The sequence below is a fragment of the Thermobia domestica genome, chromosome 1 (genome assembly GCF_964235325.1).
Source record: "Thermobia domestica chromosome 1, izTheDome1.hap1.1, whole genome shotgun sequence".
Lineage (NCBI taxonomy): Eukaryota > Metazoa > Arthropoda > Insecta > Zygentoma > Lepismatidae > Thermobia > Thermobia domestica.
The window spans coordinates 35,002,369-35,024,874 of NC_137454.1; the positions used below are offsets into that span (position 1 = coordinate 35,002,369).

General features: G+C 36.4%; 1 protein-coding gene across 2 annotated transcripts in view; it reads left to right on the forward strand.

Moving 5' to 3' along the window:
* Positions 1-118: 118 nt before the first annotated feature.
* Positions 119-22,506, forward strand: part of LeuRS-m (Leucyl-tRNA synthetase, mitochondrial) — a 75,844-nt gene continuing 53,456 nt past the window's right edge. The window contains exons 1-3 of one of the 2 annotated variants that reach the window (XM_081756774.1): positions 119-471; positions 13,563-13,772; positions 18,519-18,761. In XM_081756774.1, coding sequence (XP_081612900.1) covers positions 358-471; positions 13,563-13,772; positions 18,519-18,761 — 567 coding nt within the window. In that variant the 5' untranslated portion in view covers positions 119-357. Of the gene's footprint in view, positions 472-542; positions 565-13,562; positions 13,773-18,518; positions 18,762-22,506 lie in introns of those variants that run through there. The other variant, XM_081756784.1, reaches the window with a different exon arrangement.

Genomic DNA, 22,506 nt, shown 5'->3' on the forward strand with positions numbered 1-22,506 from the left:
TAATTAATTGTTGTAATATGTGTATGAAAGTAAGATGAACTTAAGCTATCCTATAAAATCTCCTCGCCGTTTGTCATAGTACTCTCTAGATACAAGTCCGCGAGAATTCATCATGGCTAGTTTGAAATACAAGGAAAGATTTATAAACAAACCTACCTTTGTGCGACTTGGTTTTAGAAACAGTATTTTGACACTTCGTTCACTGTCCGGTCACTATCCGTAATTGCAGTTCGAGAAAAGAGTGAAAAGTGTTTTGAAGAAGTAAACATTGTACAGAATATAACTTGTAGATACTAGGTTCATGTTGAATACATTTAATATGAATTAACTAGAGTTGTCATAATTTCTAAAACAGAAATGAGGCACGTTTACCAAGCAACATTCAATTTTACGAAAACCTGCCGTGTACTAGGTTCAAGACGTTCCATAATTCTCAGTACAAGGAAGATATTTACTGTGAGCGGTGTGTGGGTACGTTAAAATAGTTTTATATATTTTTTAATGAAGAAAATTGTTAAAAGTTCAGGTTGAGGATATCTGGATGGCATAGTAGGAATTTTATAGGTAAAGTTAAAATGCTTAAGGAAAAAAGATAACTTTCACAGAAAGTACTGTATCCATTTAAAAGATGTGCGTATACATGTATAATCGAACCCGATACGCTGTAAGCCTACCAAACTTAGGTATGCTATATAGATATGACCATTACAAATACTGCCTTCGGCGTCCGAATTTTTCTCTTAAATTACTTCCAGAGCTCCGGCTCCAACATCCTCCGTTAGAAAAGCAGTCACTAATTCAAGTGCGTCTAGTAGAATTATAAAACCACTATAGAGTACACTTGGTTAATTTGATAGGTTTGCGTAAAAAAAAAAAAAAAAAATAGATATGTATACCAACTTACTCATTGTATAAATATTATGAGGTGAGAGGAGTGCAAAAGCTTAATGCGGTGCGAGATTTGATGGGTTGAAGAGCTTCTTTCTCAAATGTTTACAGATCAAGTGGCATTACTCGGGCAGACGATTCTACCAAATTTTGGCACATTTTAAGGTTGGGTTAGAGCTTTGTTTTTCTCTTAGCAGAGCATGCACTGAATGAAGAGCTACTACTACTTGCAGATTGACTTCAGGAGGGCTCTGTATAAATACAGTGTGGGATAAAAAGTACAGTGTATAGAACACGAACCAATTTGTGCTAAGTGGCCACTACAGAGCACGAATGCTATCTAACCGAGTCAGAGCAGGAGCGAGCGGTAGCGAGGGAGTACATTCGTAGAGAGTATGTGCGTCAGCGACGCATAAACGAAGATAGTAGAAGAGCACGCTTACACATAAAAATACTTTCACTACCACTCAAAAAATCAGTGATAGTGAAATATCAAATTTCAGTGTGCTGTGCAGTGACAGTAATTACTTATATTCACACTCTTATTCTTCCACAAAAAATGTTTCACATCGTATTTTACCTATAAATTTTGTATTTGGTCTTCTGGAGTAAACCGAATAAGGTTTAGAAACATGAGATATTTAAAATGTACGGGCAAAATTCAATAGTCAGAACGGAAAGTTTTTTTGAAAAATAAATATCTGCCGGCGTCAAATCAGATAATAAGTAAGAGGTGTGCTTCTTTTCTATAAATGTAGATTAACTATTAAAACTATTACAATTGCTATACGACAGTTAAAGAATAAATTGATATTTAAAAGGACTGTATTAGGTATATATTATTTTCTGACAGCGTAGTATTTCTGCTCAGGAGACAAAGGCTGTATTTTATTGTACAAATGTAGCGTTACTAGTGTGAAACCATTACATATACTACTGGAATTTGTATCACTGCGAAAACGCATGTGTTCTCAATGCCATCGCTCACGCGTCTACTCCCTTCAGATCACCCCGCGATATCCCGCAGGCAAACCAGCTTCACCTTGCCCTGACTTGGTTAGATAGCATTCGTAGCTTTTAGTGGTCACCTACTACAGGTTGGCTTGTTTCTTGCACTGTAATACTTAATAGAGTATGTTTGGATGCTTTATTTATACGTAAATCGTGAAAGATGTTCAATTTTTAAACCGTTACTTTTGGTGGCTCACTTGAAGTTCACCTATGGTAAGTGGGACATTGGCATGTCGCAAATCTTTTGCGGCACTTTTCAACTGTTATTTTGAGTGGTATGCCTAAACATGTCTTGCACGCGCAAATAGTATGTTAGCCGGTATACTCATTATATTTAATCGTGATCTTGACCTACTGTCAGTGTGTACAATGAAATGTAGGGAAACTATATGGACATTAATAGTATCCATACGAGCTTCTAAGGCAGCGTTTCCAAACCTTTTTCAACTTGCGGCACACTATGGGTGTAACTTAAATTCTCGCGGCACATTCATAGATTTTATTATATTTAAATATAAAATACCATGATTACTGATCTCCTCACAAAGAATAAAGCCCGATCACTGGTTTTCCACTATGGTAAATAATTATGCTTATTTTTCATTCTAATTTAAAAATAGAAAACAATTGTATTTAAATATTGGACTTAGGTTTTTAAAAATACGCTTTCTTTTTCGGAAACTACATCTAAACTTTCACTAACAAGGAAGATCACTAAATAACAAACGAACAAACAAATCTCTTTTACTTTTAAAACACAAATGTAGATAACTCGCATGCATGTTTGTTTTGTCGAAATAATTGAATATTTTAAAATTTGAAGTTACGTGCTTAGGTTTTCATGACGTTCTTCCGTTTCCTCTCTCTTTCTTCATTCCATAATTTCGTTCATTATCATGATCACTATCCCCTTAGCCTTGAAGCGAAGTTAAACTAAAAGATATCCTGAATCCAATCTAATGTTATAACCTTCATTAGAGGTTATTGTAGAGAAATACAGCTTAGTAGGATATTAACTAACTAACTCTATGCCCTATGGAACCCGGAAATTCAATGCCGCGTTCACAAAAGCTCTCCACTAACTTCTATCCTTAGCTAACTGCATCCAGTTTGTAATTTGTATTCTGTCTCTGCGAGATCCATCTTAATATTGTCCTCCCATCTGCGCCTAGGTCTTCCTAATGGTCGTTTTCCGATTGGCCAGTAGGATATTATCGAAGAAATCCTATTTGGGACCGCGGTGAATCAGTAGTAAAGCGCTCACTTCTAATGTTTGGGGTTTCTGGTTCGATTCTAATTCCGTCAAATTCGTTTTGTGGTGGATAAACACATTGTGAGTATGATTTATCGGGGTTCTCCCGTTTCTACCACTTCCCACCATTCTTTTCCCAATACTGGCACTGTATCTTAGTAGATGATGGCCATAGTTTACGTCATTCCTTTTGCTCCTAGTGACTACAGATGTAAACTCCGTGGTCCCCTCTTGGGGGACACGGTGGCTTAGTGGCCGAGTGCTTATCTTTGGTGCGTGGGGTTCCTGGTTCGATCCCTGCCGAAGTAAGTTTGTGGTAGATAACGTCATGTCCGTGGATTTTCCCAGGGTTCTCCGGTTTCCGTCAACATTCTCATTCCATCGCTTCTTCCATAATCATTCACATGCTTTTATCATCGTTTCTCTTAGCCTAAAAGGGCGTAAATGTGGGACCCTAAATTGAAAAATTTCATTTTTCTGCGGCCCTCTTTACTTCTTTCGAATGGAGTATTTCTGTCTTCTCTCGACCGAAATCTCCCAGATGGTTTTAGCATTTCGAGTGCTTTAACTCATTCCTTCCGCACGAAGTAGCTATGCCAAACATGATGGTATGTACTTACTTTCGGTCTGTCTTCCTCGTGTAGTGGGACGGTTTCAGTGACATCATGAACGCAGTACTTTGACATCTACAACTTCCGTTGATAATCTTCAGGATTGAAACCATTTTAAAAAATGGAATATAATGTACCATGATTACAGGACGCGGAATTTCCGGTTGCCAGGTCGTCATTGGCGACTAGAAATTTAGAGCTGGCGACCAGTGTTTACTAGGAATGGTTTCTGCCTAAACTCACAGACATACTTAGTTACTGTTTCGCACAAAAATAATTGCCACTTACTGAGAGAAAACACGGAATGTTAAGTCTTCACAACGAACATGGAAAGTGTCCTTTTCCACCCTCAATCGAAAAACTTCATTCAAGATTCCCAATTCTGACATTTTGTAGATTTACCTGTGAATACTGCTTCATGTGAGAGAGGCTTCAGCAGTCTCAACAGAGTTAAGACTGCCTACAGGAATTCACTGAAGACTGACACACTGGATGGTTTGCTGACAATTTCCATCAATGGTCCTTCACTTAAGGACTTTGATCCGAAAACTGCAATCGACAACTGGTACTTTAGTGTAGAGAGAGAGAGAGAGCGTTACCCAAACGTGAAGGCCTATGGTAAAATATTTTTTAACATGTATATGAATTGCCCAATTCAAAATTGATTATTTTGAATCTAAGCCTAATTTTCTGATTTTGAAATTTTATGCCCTTATGTAATCTCTTTCTTTGTCAAACCGAAGCCCGTTGGGAGGAGGGGAACTCATAATTTGTACGTGAGAGATACTGGCGATCATCATATTTGGATTGGCGAGTGTGTCTGACTTCGAAATTTTCCGCCCTGATGATTATGTCCTTAAGGCTAACCTTTGAAAAACTCTTCCGGAAAGATATCCTGGAAATCTCGCCCTCGGTTTTTAGGCAAAGTTCGGTCAGACCGACGACGTCTGGATGTTTTCGTCGTCAATGGAAGAAGAATTCAGGCTTTCTAGTCGTCCTCATTGTTTACATCACTCATCCTAGTGGCTGGTTTCTTCCGTTATAGTTGAATATAGTGAACTTACAGCAAAGATTGTATAGACGCTGACAAAATTCACGATGATCAAGTTAAGTTGTTGGTTTTTACGGTAGCTGGGAAACGAAATTGAAGAAGATTAAGAAAATAAAGGTATGCAATTAAAGGGGAAATGTTCAAAGCTGGCGAGGTTGAGGTAGCTGTAGTATATTGATGTAATAAAGAAAATAATCAAAGTAAGATATTTTACAATGTGCCTTCGTAAAAAACCTTTATAGTATAATTTTTTATTAAGAAAAAAAGTTCTGTTCTTCCTAGTCACTGGCTGTTATCTTCTCATTTTGTGTACTGTAATCAGAGTCCAATCGGTTTGCTCCGCTCTTTAGTCAATGGAGGCGCTCTGGTAAGAACAGTTTAGTTTCTTTTTTCTTTCTTTATACTCCATTCCATTTTATTTATTCCAAAAGCATATACCATTTAACAAAAAATCAATTTGTAAATTGCTGTTTGCAGAGTGCGTGACATGACACTTCTTATTCTGAAAAAAAAAAAAAGTTACTAGGCCGGGCATGTTGAAATCGGAAATGGATCGGGCACCGGTGACCCTAAGGTGGTGTCTACTATGAAATGCTAAAGAAGAAGAAATGGCCCCTCCCTAGATCATCGTGTGTTTATTTATCATATTTACTTTCTATGCACGTTATTTTTATGTTTTTTCAATATTTTACTTTTTATTTACTATATTTATTTTACATGGAAGTGCGTGGGGACCGTAATACGGCAAATTGTGGAGGCGTTAAAATATTAAATAATACTTTTGATAAAGTGAATACTTTCAAATATTTAGGATCAATATTAACAGACGAAAATCATATTCACGAAGAAATTAAATGTCGACTACAAGCAGGGAATTCGTGTTACTATTCGGTTCAAAATCTCTTGTCGTCGCGAATTCTGTCGAGGAACTTGAAGCTTAAAATATATAAAACGATAATCATGCCTGTTGTTCTGTATGGTTGCGAAACATGGTCGCTTACTCTGAGGGAAGAACATAGACTGAAAGTATTTGAGAACAGGATCCTGAGAAGAATATTCGGACCCAAGAGGAACGAGAATGGGGAATGGCAGAAGCTTCATAACGAGGAACTACATAGTTTATACGGTTTACCCAACATTGTTAGGGTCGTGAAGTCTAGGAGGCTTAGGTGGGCAGGTCATGTAGCTAGAATGGAAGAAAGTAGAAACGCTTTCAAAGTCTTGACTGGTAGACCCATAGGAAAACGACCATTAGGAAGACCTAGGCGCAGATGGGAGGATAATATTAAGATGGATCTCGCAGAGATAGGAATACAAAGTAGAAACTGGATCCAATTAGCTAAGGATAGAAGTCAGTGGAGAGCTTTTGTGAACGCGGCACTGAACCTCCGGGTTCCATAGGCCATAGAGTTAGTTAGTTAGTTAGTTAGTTTATATTTATTATTAAGAGTGCAGCGTGATAGGTTTTGCAATTCTTGGCACTATACTGTTTCTCCACTTCCTTTCCTATTAATATATTGATCCTCATATTCAGTTGGTTTCTTGGTAAGAATGTGTGTGCAGTCCACTACCCCTACAACATTGAGAGGACTTATATTTTACACGCCATACCTTTTTCGCATCCTGAAGAATTTTATCCTTGTTCAGTGTGTTTTCTAATTTTTGCCATAACTTCCCATATAGTTGTTGATAATGTGGACTGGTGAATGCCAACATCTTTCGGTACGTGACGTTTGGGCGCGGACGTTTGGGCCCCGCCGTTTGGGCACTGGACGTTTGGGCGCGAAGCCATTTGGGCGCCAGACGTTTGGGCGCGAGTTAAAAAGTCGTTATGTTAGGCGCTGAGTACTAAGTTCGAATCAAGATATCACAAGGTGTCTACTGTAGTGGAAGTCCTTGAATTATACTGGATTTTGTTTTACATACTAGAAATACTGGAATTTCAAAATTATAAAAACTGAATTAACAATTAAATTTTGTAAATTTAAGTTTCAACGAAAGTTAAGTGTGCTTTTTATTTGATAACTTTTCAAGCCAAATGTAAGTCGACCAGACTACATATGATTGACTGCATTACATACATAGTGAACCTATTCCATTAAAAAACTTAAAGCAGGCCTTCTACTGTAGTTACGCAATAAGTGTGAATGTCAAACACATTTCTAGTGGCTAAATGACCAATATATGTACACTTAACTATTATTTTTCACTTTGAAATCGTTGTTTTTTTTTTTTTTTCTTTCGCCACTTTCTTTAATGCAGATTAAATGCTTACAATGGGACGAAAAAAATGTGTGTTAAGTTTTGATTTTTATATTGGAATGTTAATTAAAAAAAAGTGATACCAGAAATACGGCATACTACAGTTCCTAAACTCAATGTGTTAGACATCCTGTATGCAAAATATGTCTTACACACCATGTATGCAAAATATCTTTCCCTCAACTCGATTAGGATATAGGATTTTTAGATTTCTGGGCTCTCGGCATCTAAGGCCATTTAGCCCGTCACGTTTGAGGGAGCACACTATCCAGGGAAAGGGAAGGAAGGAAGCGGCCTGGACCTATAAATTAGGTACCACCCCGGCATTTGCCTGATGTGAATGAAGAAAACCCAGGAAAACCTCATTCAGGGTGGCTGGCCTGAAAGAGCGTGTTACACTTTTTCGACCGAGTGCCCCCACCGGGAATCGAACCCGGGACCGATCGCACCGAAGCACAGTGCGTCGACCAATGGACAAAAATGAGAAAAGGAACAATTTTCTTCAGACTTGCAAATAGCATGGTATGAAGCACAAATGATTCACAAGACAGAAATCCCTAGCAACAAACTGATGAGAACCCGTCAGCCTACAGAGGCGCGCGCAAAGTTACCACATTAGACCGACCCGAGTCGAGATGACACTCTTACAGATAACAATTCGCATGCACAACTACTATATTAAACTGACCTGAGTCATCATCTCCACAGCGATCGCACTGGTGTTTCAGACCAAAGCGAAAGGTGAGACTTTTTGTCACTAGGAAGCAGCTATAGCACAGGTACGTTCTTTCCTTTACGACGAACGATTGGTAATCATTTTTTACTGGTATGTTTGGAATATCTCAAAAAAGCCTAAACATGTCTTGAGATCTCTGCAGGAATATCTTCCTTTAATGATTTCCTTTGGATTTAGCTATAGTGTGTGTGCAAGTGTCCGCAATATCGACTGTAATTAGTGAAATTGCGCAAGAAGACGCCATGAAAAACAAGGACATTTTTGAAAGATGAATAATAACCACCAGTGCTAGTCGGAAGAAAGCGGAAACCATGTAGGCTATTTGTAGTCGTTATAAACTTGAAGACGCCACGGAAGATGTGGACAACAGTTTAGAGAAATTTTGTAAGTTATTAATATGACCTTGAGCAAAAAAAAAAAAAATGGGTGATGTCGCACAGAGTTTGGTCGGTTTTCCTAGTTAAAAATAAAGAGTGGTTTGATCATGCATGTACACTTCTGGACTCTGTCTCAACAGTGATAACTGCTCGTATCACAGCAACGTGAAGACCGATGTAGCTTGCTCTACTCGCGGTAGAACCAGTAAACAGTTTGCAGAGTGTTCAGTAAAAACAAAGAAAAGGAGCTTAGATCCTCTTGTAGCGACTAAATCGGCAGAGGAGCTTGCCTTTGTTGCCAAAGAAGCAGCAGTGAAATTAAATACACCAAGGAATGACGAATAGTCCAAAGGATTGTCGGTTATGCGGAAGAAACTTTAGAAGCCCCCCACAAAGTTTTCCGTCACACTAGGCTATATCTTATACGGAAAACTTTTCTCTTCAATACTTATTCAGACCTGATGAAGCATATGCTTATTTTATCTGACCCTATTGTCTCCTCCAAGATACAGATTCACGCAAAGAAAAGGAGGACAGATACGGATCTGGAAAGTTATTTCAGAACTGATGCTGTTGATGCTGTCTAGCTTCATAATTCTGTCGCTATGGAATTTGATAACTTAGATAGTGATGGTACTGACTGATAAAGAAAAAAAAATTCTAGAACTGTTTCAGTCATTTCATGCACTGATTTTCATTATATTTTAGTGTTATGTAGTTTTGAGTCGTATGGGTTCGTGTTTACAAGTGCCGTAAACAGTAAGGGCCATATGCAGAGTCGTTTTGACATATGTTTAGCGTCATACCAAAGGCCTGACAACTGCAGGAAACATATGCTAGTCGAACTCTTTAGTGTGTCACTAGTCACGCATCAGAACTACTCTGCATAAGGTCTTAAATGTCTAACATAGTTTTTTTTTACCTCCCTGAACGGGATATTATTTTCTATATAAGTACAGTTGTCAAGTTCGATAACTTCAAGAACAACTTTGCTTCAGTTTAAGTGAGCAAAGAACGCCTTGCAACAAATTAAACATGTGATAAAAGCTTCAGTATGATTTGTTTTATTTTTGTCCATTATTCCCATATGCTCGACGCACTGTGCGAAGGCGAGAGTGTTAGCGACTACGCTGCAATCTTTTATTGGTAGTTCTTTATTGGACTTAAGGAAGAGAAGAGTTTGGCAAACGTAATACGAAAGAAAACAAATTTTAATATTCATAAATATGTAATTATTAACTTTCTTTAAAAAAATACAAAAATTAAATCAATATGTTTTAATTAACATTAAGAAAATTAACAGTTCGTCTGATTCCTTTATTCCCTAGCTTGCTTATATAATACAAAAATTAGATCAGAAGTACAAGAATCGTGGACAAGCGAAAAATCAATCCATGACGAGGTTAGGCAACAAATGCCAGAAACGCATTAAACTATTTAATTTAGATGAATAAATAAGATAGAGATATAAAATATACAGATAAATGAGGTGAGATAAAGATAGAAGTGTAGGAAATGTATATATATCTTGATTGGCGCTTAGTTTTCAGTGCCTAGCTTACTTTATATGTCGTAAATTGTGATTTTTACTATGTACCTCGCGCCCAAACGTCTGGCGCCTAAACGGCTTTGCGCCCAAACGGCAGCGCCAAAACGTCCGCGCCCAAATGGCGGCGCCCAAACGTCCTGTCCCGACATCTTTTGCATCGCCAGTTTGAAAGCCAGGGTCTCCAATATAACGCAAGAAAACTCTCATCATCTTCTCATTATTCAAAGTCCCAGCTCTGATTTCAGTAAATGCCCAAGAAAATGCTGTGCCATCTATTGTTTGTTCTTCAAATCTATATAGACGTTTATAGACATGCACATCAGAGTCTCTCCGTACTTTATACACTTTTCTTTTAAGTTCCACATTCATAAATTTACCCACTTCGATCCACTCTCATACATTGTGAGACACGTTCTGAGGTAGTTCATATAATTTGTAGACTAGTTGAGATTATACTCAACTTTATGCATACGAAAAGTGAGAAATCACAGTGTCATTCGTAAGTTCCAAGCATTTAGTCAGGTACCTGAGATTAAACTCAAATGACGTCACGTTGTCGCGCTTTTTATGCATACGACCTTGAGATTAATCTCAAAATCCTGAGTAAAGAGTAAGATCTCACTTTTATGCATATCATTCAATAAGTTGACAAATAAGCATCATAAACCCAGAACAAGAACTATTTTTATTCGTTTGTTTCCATGTAGAAGTAAAAGTCAATTTTAAATACTCTATACTTAAATTTATGCTATAAATATTTATTTGTAGCATGCTTGACTGTTAGTTCTTTTCTCTTTATTTGTAAAGCATGATTCCCATTTCATGTTGTGTTACAATTCTGCAACATAGTTTGAAAAAGAAACCAACAATGTATTATTTTTTTCACTTTTATTTCATTATTTATTTATACAATACATAATATTACATTGACTATAAATTGGCATAATGTTACGTTTTCGAAATATGTAACGTACATGAAGAATGAGTCAAATTAGAAAACTTGGACCTGTTACTTTTCAAGCCATCTAGAAGTTCTGCATAATTACCTTATTCTATTAAGGGATGGTTGAATCATTGAACAATTGCTTCATTATCATTTTTGTAGAAATTATTTAGTTTAGAATATTGAAACACCTTTAATATAGGTAGAATAATATAAAACTACCTTTACATTTTTCTAGTGCGCATTATGTATTGAAACTCTCGAGCCTCGTAAGATTAGCCAGTTAAACAATGCAGGGTCTGGTCAGAGATAAGATGGGTTTCTGGCATTGCGATGCTCACCTAGCATCGTAAGGACAATTATGGGGATACTCTAGAGAATGAAGTAGCGAACTTCGGTCTAGAAAGCCAGCCTAAACCGGTTCTTAGGCCCATGAATGCCTTAAACCGGTTCTTAGGCCCAGACTCTCTACAGGCACACATTTACCCTGTTCCACAAATTTACTTTAGTTTTCTTTTTATTTATTTATTTATATGTCGCTAAAACAATGCGAAAATAAGTGAAGAGTAATAATAGTGTGTACTTGATTAAAAATTACGCAATAAGTATTGTGAATTTTTATATATAGTGGAACTTTTAACTATAATTCAAAAACAGGACTTGTTAGTATCTCAAACAGGATTTAACATTATAACCTACAGTATATTAATGGAAAAAGAAAAAAAATAGTAAATGTACATGTTGGTCCGGAAGTCGGCGTACCTCGCGTTTAGTTCCAACAGTATAGTGTTAGTTATGGTAGAATGTGTGTACACAGTTACCTTGAAGTCCTAAGAGTCATAAACATCGGTATGATCACCATCTATATCGTAACACAGCTGAATTCTGCGGCAAGTTCTCGCAGATGTTTTGCGGAGATACTCCGGAGTCACGAGGGTGAAGGCGTGTTCCACAGCTGCTCGTAATTCCTGCGTTTTGTATTATCGAGTGTTTCTTACTTGTTGTTTTATAAAACTCCAGAGAGGATTGTCTGGTGTCGTCAGAACGGGACTTCTCGGAAGCCAGGCAAAGGGAGCTGGTGAAGATGCACAAGCTCTTCCAATCCAGCGACCAGGAAACGTCTGATTCAGGTAATTGCGCACGCGAGTCGCGAAGTGCCCCCATCCTGCTGTATCACAACAGTGTTTTTGATACCATTTTCTTCCAGTTGAGGCAAGCAATGTTACCAAACAAATGTGGATAAAACCTAAAACCGTCAGAAAACACCAATTAGGGGTACGCCGACTTCCGGACCACGCTGTAGTATAGTTGCAACTTGGTTAGAAACTTCTAGGTTAAATGTCCAGATGAAGACTTAAGAACTGAGGAGATCGAAATTATTGACATATACCTAAATAATACACACCAGAAAAAGGATAAAGTTATCTTTACATTGTTAAATAAGTAATTACGAAATCCTTAACAAGATTCACTAGTATATTATTTGTTATAGCTTCGGAACTATTAGACAGTTTTACTAAAACAAACCTAGTCAAAGCACTAAATATATGTCAATAACACTTGTATCACAATTATTAGTGTTATATATATGTTTAGTACTTTGGTCAGTTTTGTTTTAGTAGTACTGGAGGATTCACTAGTTTAAGTAGAAATCTTCCTTCTCCTTTGAGAACAAATTTGTTATAGCACAAAAAATGACGATAAAATTAATATGTATCATCATTAATTGTAAAACGCTCCTCGTTTTTAGAGTAGCGCATGATTACAATACATTGCTGACAGGATGTAATATTTTTACTTCTGAACAAAACGTTAGAACTCAGCCAAAGAGAACATTGTCAATTTTGAGGTGAACTTTGTGTGTTTGTATTTATTTTTTATTTTTATTTTATTTGCTATTGTTACATTGTTCAGTTTCAATCAAGTGGCTTGATACTGTATGGAACTGTAAATAAATAAATGATACATAAAATGGATTATACTTTTGTTTTAACTGATTACATAAGTTTTATATAAATGCTGAAAAGGCATGTTAGGCTTAGGATTAAAAGTTAGATTTCTGCGCTTTGAGGGGTTACTCTCTCGGCGATCACGCTATACCAGGAAAGGGAAGAAAAAAACGATTTGATGAATGAAGGAAGCAGCCTGGGATCTGTATGGTAGGTATTATTCTGGCATTTGCCTGGTGTGGCATGAGGAAATCCTTATTCGGGATGGCTGGCCTGAAAAATCTTTTATAATTCTTCTCCTGAGTGTCCCCACCGGGACCGCTGGAAAAGTATTTTGTTACAAGAAAATGAGATAAAGTCAATAATAACTTAAGATCTGCCTTTGTTCCACTTCATTCTATCTACAGCGTTTACTTAAAAGAATATCGGGGTTTCAATTTGTTATAATGTGTCTAAGATGAGATGTACTGTATTTATTCACGGCAAGAATCAAAGAGCGAACATGAGTGTTTTAGTTCATAGTTATCTCCACTATCTACTGACCTACCCAATTTGTAACTCAAGATTGAAGCAACTATCGCTTCCATCGCTGCAAACGTGCTTAAAGGATGGAATGAACTCGCCTATCTGCTAGATATGTTCCGCGTCAAGAAAGGTACTCACATTGAAAATTTGTAAGGAAAAATTGTGGCATTCTTTCGTTTTGTGTGTGTCTGATTCTTGTAAGTTAAGATTAAGAAGTTTTATACAACTTTAAAACACTGACATTCTTTTATGTTCATCCTGTATATAAGTGGTAAACTTTATTATTTCTATTACAAAATTTTTATTCCAGTTTGCCTTTTACGATTATTTTAGTATCAGGTGTATGACTACAACTTAGGATTATTATAGTTGATTTTTTTTTTTTTTTGTCTATTATTTCTATCGTAGGATGAAGAGCTAACACAGTCCAACAAACATGAAATTGAGAAGTTTTGGCATGATAAAGTATGTGCTACACCTGTCGATACAGGGGATAAACCCAAGTTTTATGTGTTATCCATGTTTCCTTATCCTTCTGGACGTCTCCATATGGGCCATGTGAGGGTATATACAATCAGCGATACACTCGCAAGGTATTATAGGATGCAAGGAAAACAGGTAAGGGGGCTTAATCGGATTGATTTGTAATAAGTATAAACTATAAGCAGGGACTAATATAAAGTTAATATGAATTATTACCCATGAGTAAATGACTTTTAAATTTTACCAACTGGAAATATAACAAGTAGAAGTGTCACGTGTACACCACGTCAAGGAGTTTGGTTTGTATGGCGTGATTATTTCACAATGGTAACAATGGTATTGAAACCGGATGTGGTAGTAAATTGTTATCACTTTCGGTTTTAGTAGAGAATATTATTTCGGTTTTATTAAAATGGAGATGGAATATTCTCGGGACGAATAATTGATTATAAGAAAGCCGTTTCTCGATATCTGTTACCATGTTTGTTCTATGTAGATCAATACTGAAACCGAAAGTTATAATGAACTTCTATCACTTCCGGTTTTAGTAGAGAGTTACGGATGGAGATGAAATGTACTTTGGGGACACTTAATCGATTGTAGGAAATCGCTTCCCGCTAACTGTTACTATTTTTGCTCGATAGTAATTAACGGTAAAACTTGAAACTAGATTTCTGCCTCTTTCGGTTTGAGTATCACTTCCGTTAATGAACTCAATTCCTTTCACTATTAAAGCTAGCCAGATTTGATTTCAGTAGCTCTTCAGATTTTTTTTGTCTTCCGGGTGGACATGCAGACAGACAGTAGAGCTCCTTTGTGGCCTAGTGGTTATCGTATGAGCCTTTGGCGTGGGAGACCCGGGTTTAATTCCTAGCGGAAGCTTATGTGGTTCGGATTCCACGTTAATCAGTAGGTCCCGTCTCATATAGCCTTGCTGCTGAAAGGGACGTTAAACTCAAAATCAACTTCACGGACAAACAGTAAATATATAAAGGAATTTTGGTAAACCAAAGTCCTTTATAATCGAAGAAATATAGACGAATACACGCTGAAACTATATGAAGGAAAATTCTACTCGCTCATTGTCAAATTATCCAATGAAAAAGAAAGATGAAAAATGCATGATAAATAACTTTTAAGCCGTAACTCATTCTTCATAAGTAGGTTACTGTCTAAAATTGTTGAAAAGTTCAAAATACCTATTCTTTCCAAATATTCAGGCGAATGTAAATAAAAGCTGCTGAAATTATAAGCTACTAATATTGAAAATAGAACATAGGCTTGTGAGTTTCTACATTATAGAGCCTTTAACCCATTAGGGACGGACGCGCTATAATTAGAATGATCAGTCGTGCCGTTTTTAACAAAATTGTCCTTTCTTATTTAAGAAAGACCAACTCTCCTACAAGAAATTCAGTCATATATATATATAATGACATTCAAAAGACAATCGATGTCTCTAATCCTGGTTCTTGTTAAGTGTTAAAAATTATAACATAAAAATTAAAAACACAATATGATTCAATAAATAAAAATTGGCATGAATGACGATGCAATAGGGTGGATTGTTAAATTATGCCGGTTTTCTTAGTGTCACGCTTTTTTTTTTTCTTTGTTTGTTTCTAAGTCTGATCACCCTACCTAAAAGGTATCCGAGCCTATGATTGATATTGAATAATTTTTTTCACAAATTAAGCACAAAAGCCCCGTTCCTCTCCGTTTAGATGTTATATTTATATACCACACCAGTCCTGAACAGAACGATCTGCTGTGTTTATGTGCTACGCCGTCAAGAAAGTACCATTGTAAAATTACGCTTTGCCTTGACAATTCAGCAACTCCTGTAAATTTCTATCTCGTATTTCTTGGTTTTATTATTTTTATTATATATTTATTTCTTGAATGAATTTTACCTCCGCTTTTTAAAAAACTATTTAATCTATATGTTGAAGAATACAATATGTACTCACTTTGAAGGTACTTACCTTTAAGATGTGGGGAGTGAATTCTAATTTTGGATAAAATATCCATTGTCTAGTGGTGTGTAAATTGGGGTAAAATTCTCATATAAAATATAAGGTGAAATTACATGGATATTAAAAGGAATAAAGTGCTTCATTGGTATTTCAAAAAGTATTTATTGAATTTAGCCTTTATGAACACGTGTAGTACATTATTGTGATAACTTTATCTCTAATATTTTATTGCCTTACTCAGGCTGACGTCGGGCCGACTGACAAATATCAGATGACATAAAATAAATGAAGTCCCTCCTCATGAATTGAATTATGCCATTTGTTGTTCAGGTATTAGGCATTTAATTTTGAAAACCATTTCGCGCGTTGGTCTCCTAGAAGTTCTTGGAAATTACCGTATACGCGGTACCTCAACAATGATTTGTTCATATTCCTCAATAGTGATCGTGAATTCGTGGAGAAAGAAAGAAAAAGAAAAAAATGTTTGTTCAGCAAATCTATATCCTTGAATGGGTAATAATACTCTGAATAGGCTACGAACAATGACCATACATAGTCGTGTAATATGGGCTGTTATCCAGATTTGCTGGAAATAAAGTGCTTTCAAGAATTTACTGTGCTGTTGTGTTGTGATTCATAAAGGATTCCAGCATGATACCGTAATAATACACAGTTACTATCTAACCAGCCCTATGGCCTATAGAACCCGGTGATTCAATACACCATTCACATTAGCTCTCCATTGACTTCTGTCGTTAGCCAACTGGATCCAGTTTCTATTTTGTATTTCTAGTTCAGCAAAATCCATTTTAATATTATCCTCCAATCGGCACCTAGATCTTCCTAATGGTCGTTTTCCGATTGGTCTTCCAGTTAAGATTTTGAAAGCGTTCCTACTTTCTTCTATTCTGGCTACATGACCTGACCTGGACACATGAGCCTTCTAGACTTAACCACCCTTGCAATGTTAGATAAAAGGTTTACATTACACAGTTTCTCGTTATAAAGTTTCCACCATTTCCCAGTCCCGTCCGTCTTGGCTCCGAATATTTGCCTTAAGATTTTATTTTGAAATATTTTCAGTCTGCGTTCTTCCCTCAAAGTAAGCGATCATGTTTCACAACCATACAGCGTAACAGGCATGATTAACGTTTTACATATTTTAAGTTTCAAACTTTTCGGCAGAATTCGCGAAGACAAAAGGTTTTGGACTGAATAATAACATGAATTGCCTCTTTCAGTCGACATGTACTTTCTTCGTAAATACGGTTTTGGTCTGTTGATGTTGATGTTAGTCCTTAAAATTCACAGTTACGGTAGTATTTTTTAATTTTGTTTTTTCAAGGAGATATACGAGCCAATAATTTTAGAGTCACTGATATCAAACCACATGATCGTTAGCGCAGTTCAACAGTCTTTTCATGCTGTATCAAGAATTCACTGATGATTAGTATCTCCTGTTCTGTTTGCTGATGCATCAGAGCAGATGAAAATGGGATACGTCGATTAATAACAAATTATTCAAAATAGTCTTGGTCAGCATATTGGGCATATCTGCTTTCTTGACACTTTTTGAATGATTTTCAGCAGTTCCCAACTTTTAGGGAGTTAATTCGTATTCATATAATGATAAAATAAAAAAAAAATTTGGAGTCACACTTGAAATGTGGGACTGCTGGCACGCTGAGAGCCGGTGACTGCATTGGAAATTTTCCCTCACCTTTCAAGTTATTAAGCATTCCCACTGTTCGGAGATCATTGTTTTACATCTAACGCATTACCCATTCAGATTTAGAAAGGTCAATATTGTATTCCAAAATGATAATTGATCACCATTAAAATGACGTCTCAACGAAGCCTACACTTTAACATATCATAGGATTAAGAAAAAAACAAGAAAAACTTTGTGTAATCTATCTATTTTGGAGACGAGATACTTTGGTGGGGAATGGATTATACTCGAGGGTTGATGGTATGTGCGCCTGCCAGCTGCACCAGATTCAAGGCCCTGTGGTTTGGAGCCCATTAACCTTTGCAGGACAGACAGAAGTTCCAAGAAAATCGTAAATATTTGCGTTGGCGGCGCAGCGCTAGTACTCCTAACTGTCACAGAGATACAAGCCATACCTCGTTGGAAAGCCTATGGGACGCAGATTCCACCGACGTAACTTTTGTGCCTCCCGTGCCCAACCCGTAAAAGAAGAAGTAGAAGAAGATAAAATTTTTTTAAAAAAAATCAAAGTTTGTGGGACACTGACAACACTTATTTTTCGTACGGAAGAAAAAAGTTTTTACATATACACAGGGTATCACTAGTTAGTGTGTTCATTTATCTTTGTTGGTACCAGTTTTGTGCTTGTAGCTCCTTTGTGGAGAGAGTTTCCGCCAAATGCTGGGGGAAGGGGAACTAAAAACATCCAACTTTTCCCTCCTACCCTTCCGCTGCGGGATCCCCGATGTGGATTAAATGCACGCCGTTGGAAAGTTTTATCCTTCCTGAAGAGAGAAATACCTAAATTATCTCTCTAGGTTAATTAGGAGCCAAGCTACGGAGGTTTAAACTGCTGGCCCAGCCTCTGAGCCGTTGGTCCTGAAAAGATTAATAAAAGGTCCTGTCCTTCATAACCCCGATGATGCATAAGGAGTTAAAAATCAAAACTTAAAGTCATCTCAACAAATGGCAGTGTTGCGATGCATCATGAACCACTGACCCATTTGGACTGAGTCTATAAAATAACGCCTTCTCTCTATTTCCCCATCCCCACCAACGACTGTACTTCATTGCGCCAGTGCCAAATTTACTTATGAAACATATCAGTCGGTTCGGTGTCATCCTATTAAAAAATAAAATCATATTTTGCAATTGCATATTGTTATAAATCAATAACATTCTATGTAATTTCAGGTAATTCATCCTATGGGCTGGGATGCCTTTGGTCTTCCAGCAGAGAATGCTGCTATTGAAAATGGTATAGAGCCAAATAAATGGACGAAGGAAAATATCGAGCACATGCGAAATCAAATGCATCGATTGGGCTTTAGTTTTGATTGGGATAGAGAATTAGCGACATGTAATCCCAAATATTACAAATGGACGCAGTACCTTTTCTTAAAACTGTATGATGCTGGCCTTATATACCAGAAGGAGGTATGATAGTATTTTATATTTCAGACTTATACTGTACAGTGTGATACACTTATTACTGGATACTATATTATGTTCGATTTCTAATGAGCTACTTAAAGTTTGTTTACTTTGTCTTATATATTATCGTGATTCGGAAGAACACGAAGATTTCTTCACAAAGGCTATACAGTATTTTGCTGTATAAAACATACAATATACGTCTTTCTCAAGTTGCAATCTATTTCATCCGTGATAGATATACCTCCGAGTTGCTAATGCGCGAAGTCCCAGTATTTTATTCGTTTTCTGGTAAATGTACCCTTCTCAGATACATACCTAAGGTGTTAGGTTTCCACTCAATTCAATCAACAGTCATAGGTGTTCTTAATAGAGTAAAACTTGTTAACTTGGTCTTATTTCTATGTAACTAGTAAATTTTCATGAACTTTATATGATTTATTACATGATTAATTAAGGAAACCATGGATTTTTTCGTCACACCATATTTTGTATTAATATTAATTTTACAAAATTGTCAGTAAAAACTATAAGACTAGACCCAGACTGGAACCCTTGTTTCCGGCTTACTGCGCCGGTGTGTTAACCACTATCTTATCTAGTTCATTCCCTAATGAGTTACACATTTTTCACTCTTGAAATCTGTGTTCATTCATTGAAAGCACGTGAATTTACATGAATGAGCATAGATCTGTTATCCTTGGACAATCCAATAGCTATAATAATGAATCATATAGACAGTTATTAATTACGGTTACAAGAATATGACGAAGTAACCGATTTCACAAGAATATAGTCTTTCAGAGGAAGGTTTGTGGCAGTTATATATGTACCAGACTGTACATATCAATAAACTAAAAATTGTGTTACATTAGTCTCCAAAATTATTATAGATGCTTTAAAAAATCATATTAAACATTAAATTTTCGCTGACAGTGATCAGCAGTGTCAAGACTTGTACAACGAAAGGTATTTTACTGGGATAGAATGTATGGCAGCTAAATATTTAGGAAAGTAAATAGATTCATCTTTCTGCTCTAGTCTTTACAATACTGACAGCTGTTAGCAAGAAATTCGACTTGTAAAAATATGTTTTTAAAACATCTATATTTTTATTGTATATTAATTAACTAAAATACGAGTTTCTGCTTATTGTCATTACAACTACAATACGAAAAGTCTTTGTTCTATATAATATCAATCACACTTATTTTCTGTAAGTTGGCAGATTTCATTGTGATCAGTAACATAGACTGGCCAACATGAACAGGTTTTAGTTTGTAAACCCTGGATTGTCCAAAACATAACAGGAATTATGGTTCAGTGCTAAATGGCTGAGCGCTAACTTCAAGGTCTACTGGTTTGTTTGTAGTTTAACTTCGCATTTCAACACCGAGGCTGTACAAGATGTCGATCTATAACTTAACTTGGGATCCGAACCACATGAGTCAGCGGGAATCAAACCCAGATCTCTCACGACGAAGGCGCGAATGCTAATCAGTCAGTCACAAAAAAAACTCCACCAATCTCAAGGATGAAGATGTGTTGCTGTTCAAGGCATGAACTGAGTAGAATAGTAGTTAACGCACAGGTACGATAGGTGGAAACTCGGGTTCGATACACGGCCAGAACGTATTGAACAGAATATATTGAATCTTCTGTTAATGTATTTCAATTGGCTGTTATTGAAGTCGGGTCAAGACTTCACTTAGGAACTAATATGTTCCCTATCCAAATATCCAGGTTTCAGAAACCTCTTGTACTTCCGCAACAATTTTTATAGAGGGAGTTTGGCTACGGACATATCATTTGAAGTACTCACAAACTTCCTCTATAAAAATTGTTGTGAAAGTACCGCAGGATTCTAAAACATAGATATTAGAAATGGGACCTACTAATTCCTAAGTGAAGTCTTGACCCGACTACGGTAGGTCCCATAGTATTGGAGCTATGGAAATTTAAAGTTCATTTTTTCATATTCTCGGCAGCAACTCCGAAATGACGGATTTCTGCACCCAGGTTGGTCTGTGCTTTTTTTTCTGTTTTATCTTGGTTTTAGGAATCACCTCCCAAACGTTGTGGGTGTTGTTTTTGAAACACCCTATATATATATATATATATATATATATATATATATATATATATATATATATATATATATATATATATATATATATATATATATCTTAAGAAGGAAAATTCCTATACGTGGCCTACGGCTGCAATTTCAACAGGTAGGGGGTTAACTTCTATGAAATAGAGGGAGAGAAACAATATTATGTTGCTTTGTGTGTGTTGTAAGTAGTGTGTTACGTCATAGTTAGAAGAAGACAGACAACAGTAAATACAATCAGCTATTTAGCAGTGCATTATTTTCACATATACAGTACCTAAATGAATACTGTCTGCTTATTCGGCTGAGATCTCTAGTTGGCAGAGTGCCAAGGAGAGTCTATCTTAATGAAAGAATAGAAGTGAAAAAAAGGAAGGCGTTGGTTATTCGCGTGGGCGGTAAAGGTATTGTTTTAACAGTATTAGCAGCCCGGCACAATAAATCTATACCTAATAAGATTTTATGAATAATAAAATCAAAGTGGTCCTACATCACTGAAAGCACGATAATGGATGATTATTGTCCGTAGGGCATGACTGGGATCTACAGTGCAAGATGAACAAAAAACAACAGATGAATCCAAAATTTGTTGAAGGGGATAAGCACAATATTTTGCTCCATCATAAATAAAATATACAATAAATGATCCACGTACACATACACACATGTGCGCACGCGAGCATAAACACGAAACAGGTAAGACAAAGAACTTGTAAAATACAGTAAACTGCACAAGCACAAATGTATGTCTATTGTAGAAAAAGACAATAACTTAAGTCCTCCCGCGAGTCGTTGGTGCAATCAACCGAGTATCGAAGTCCCTAAAAACACAATGCTAGGCTGCATTTAAAATGCGCGCGCTCTGTTCACTGCATGATATCATCGCCTGACCAGAATGCACTGCTGACCTGGAACCAATTTACGTAGGTTGACAACTATGTTTAAACTTTCAACCTTCTTTCTCTCGCTCCCAGAGGAGAAAACTGAACACTTGTTGTCCGTACATACACATACCTATATCTTGTAATGGATTGTTCTAGTTCTGTCATGCGCATAAGTGTGGAGAGACACCTAAGGTCCGAGGGTAAACAGTAAACATTGTGTTCCAGCAGAATAATAATAATTTTAAAAATTATCAGTTATTGTTGGTAACGAACGTTATATTATTTAACGATATAAAATTAGTTTTTTCAGTTTTCTTGGAAACTACAGTTCAAAATGTACCCTTAAGCATCTTTCATTCAGCTCAATAATCTATCAATTGATACATTATAGTTAAACAAAAATTACAATATAAGAGTTAATCGTAATTTGTGCTTACTCATTAACCGTACTGTGTACTGTCATCTTGCTAGTGAGATGGCATAGTTCTCGTATAGATTTAGGTTTACGATTAAAAAAAAAAAAAAAAAAAAAAAAAAAAAAAAAAAAAAAAAAGACACTACAGATTCACATTTACCTCATCCATGTCATTCTGTTCTCAACGAAATCTGTCGATAGGTATGATCAATAATGTATCGAGACAATTTATGTGTTCTCTCTCAAACTACTATTATGAACAGATATCACACTGAAAACTAGAAACATGAACAACTAATTTACAACATTCGTTTTTCACAAGTAAATTCCGGGATT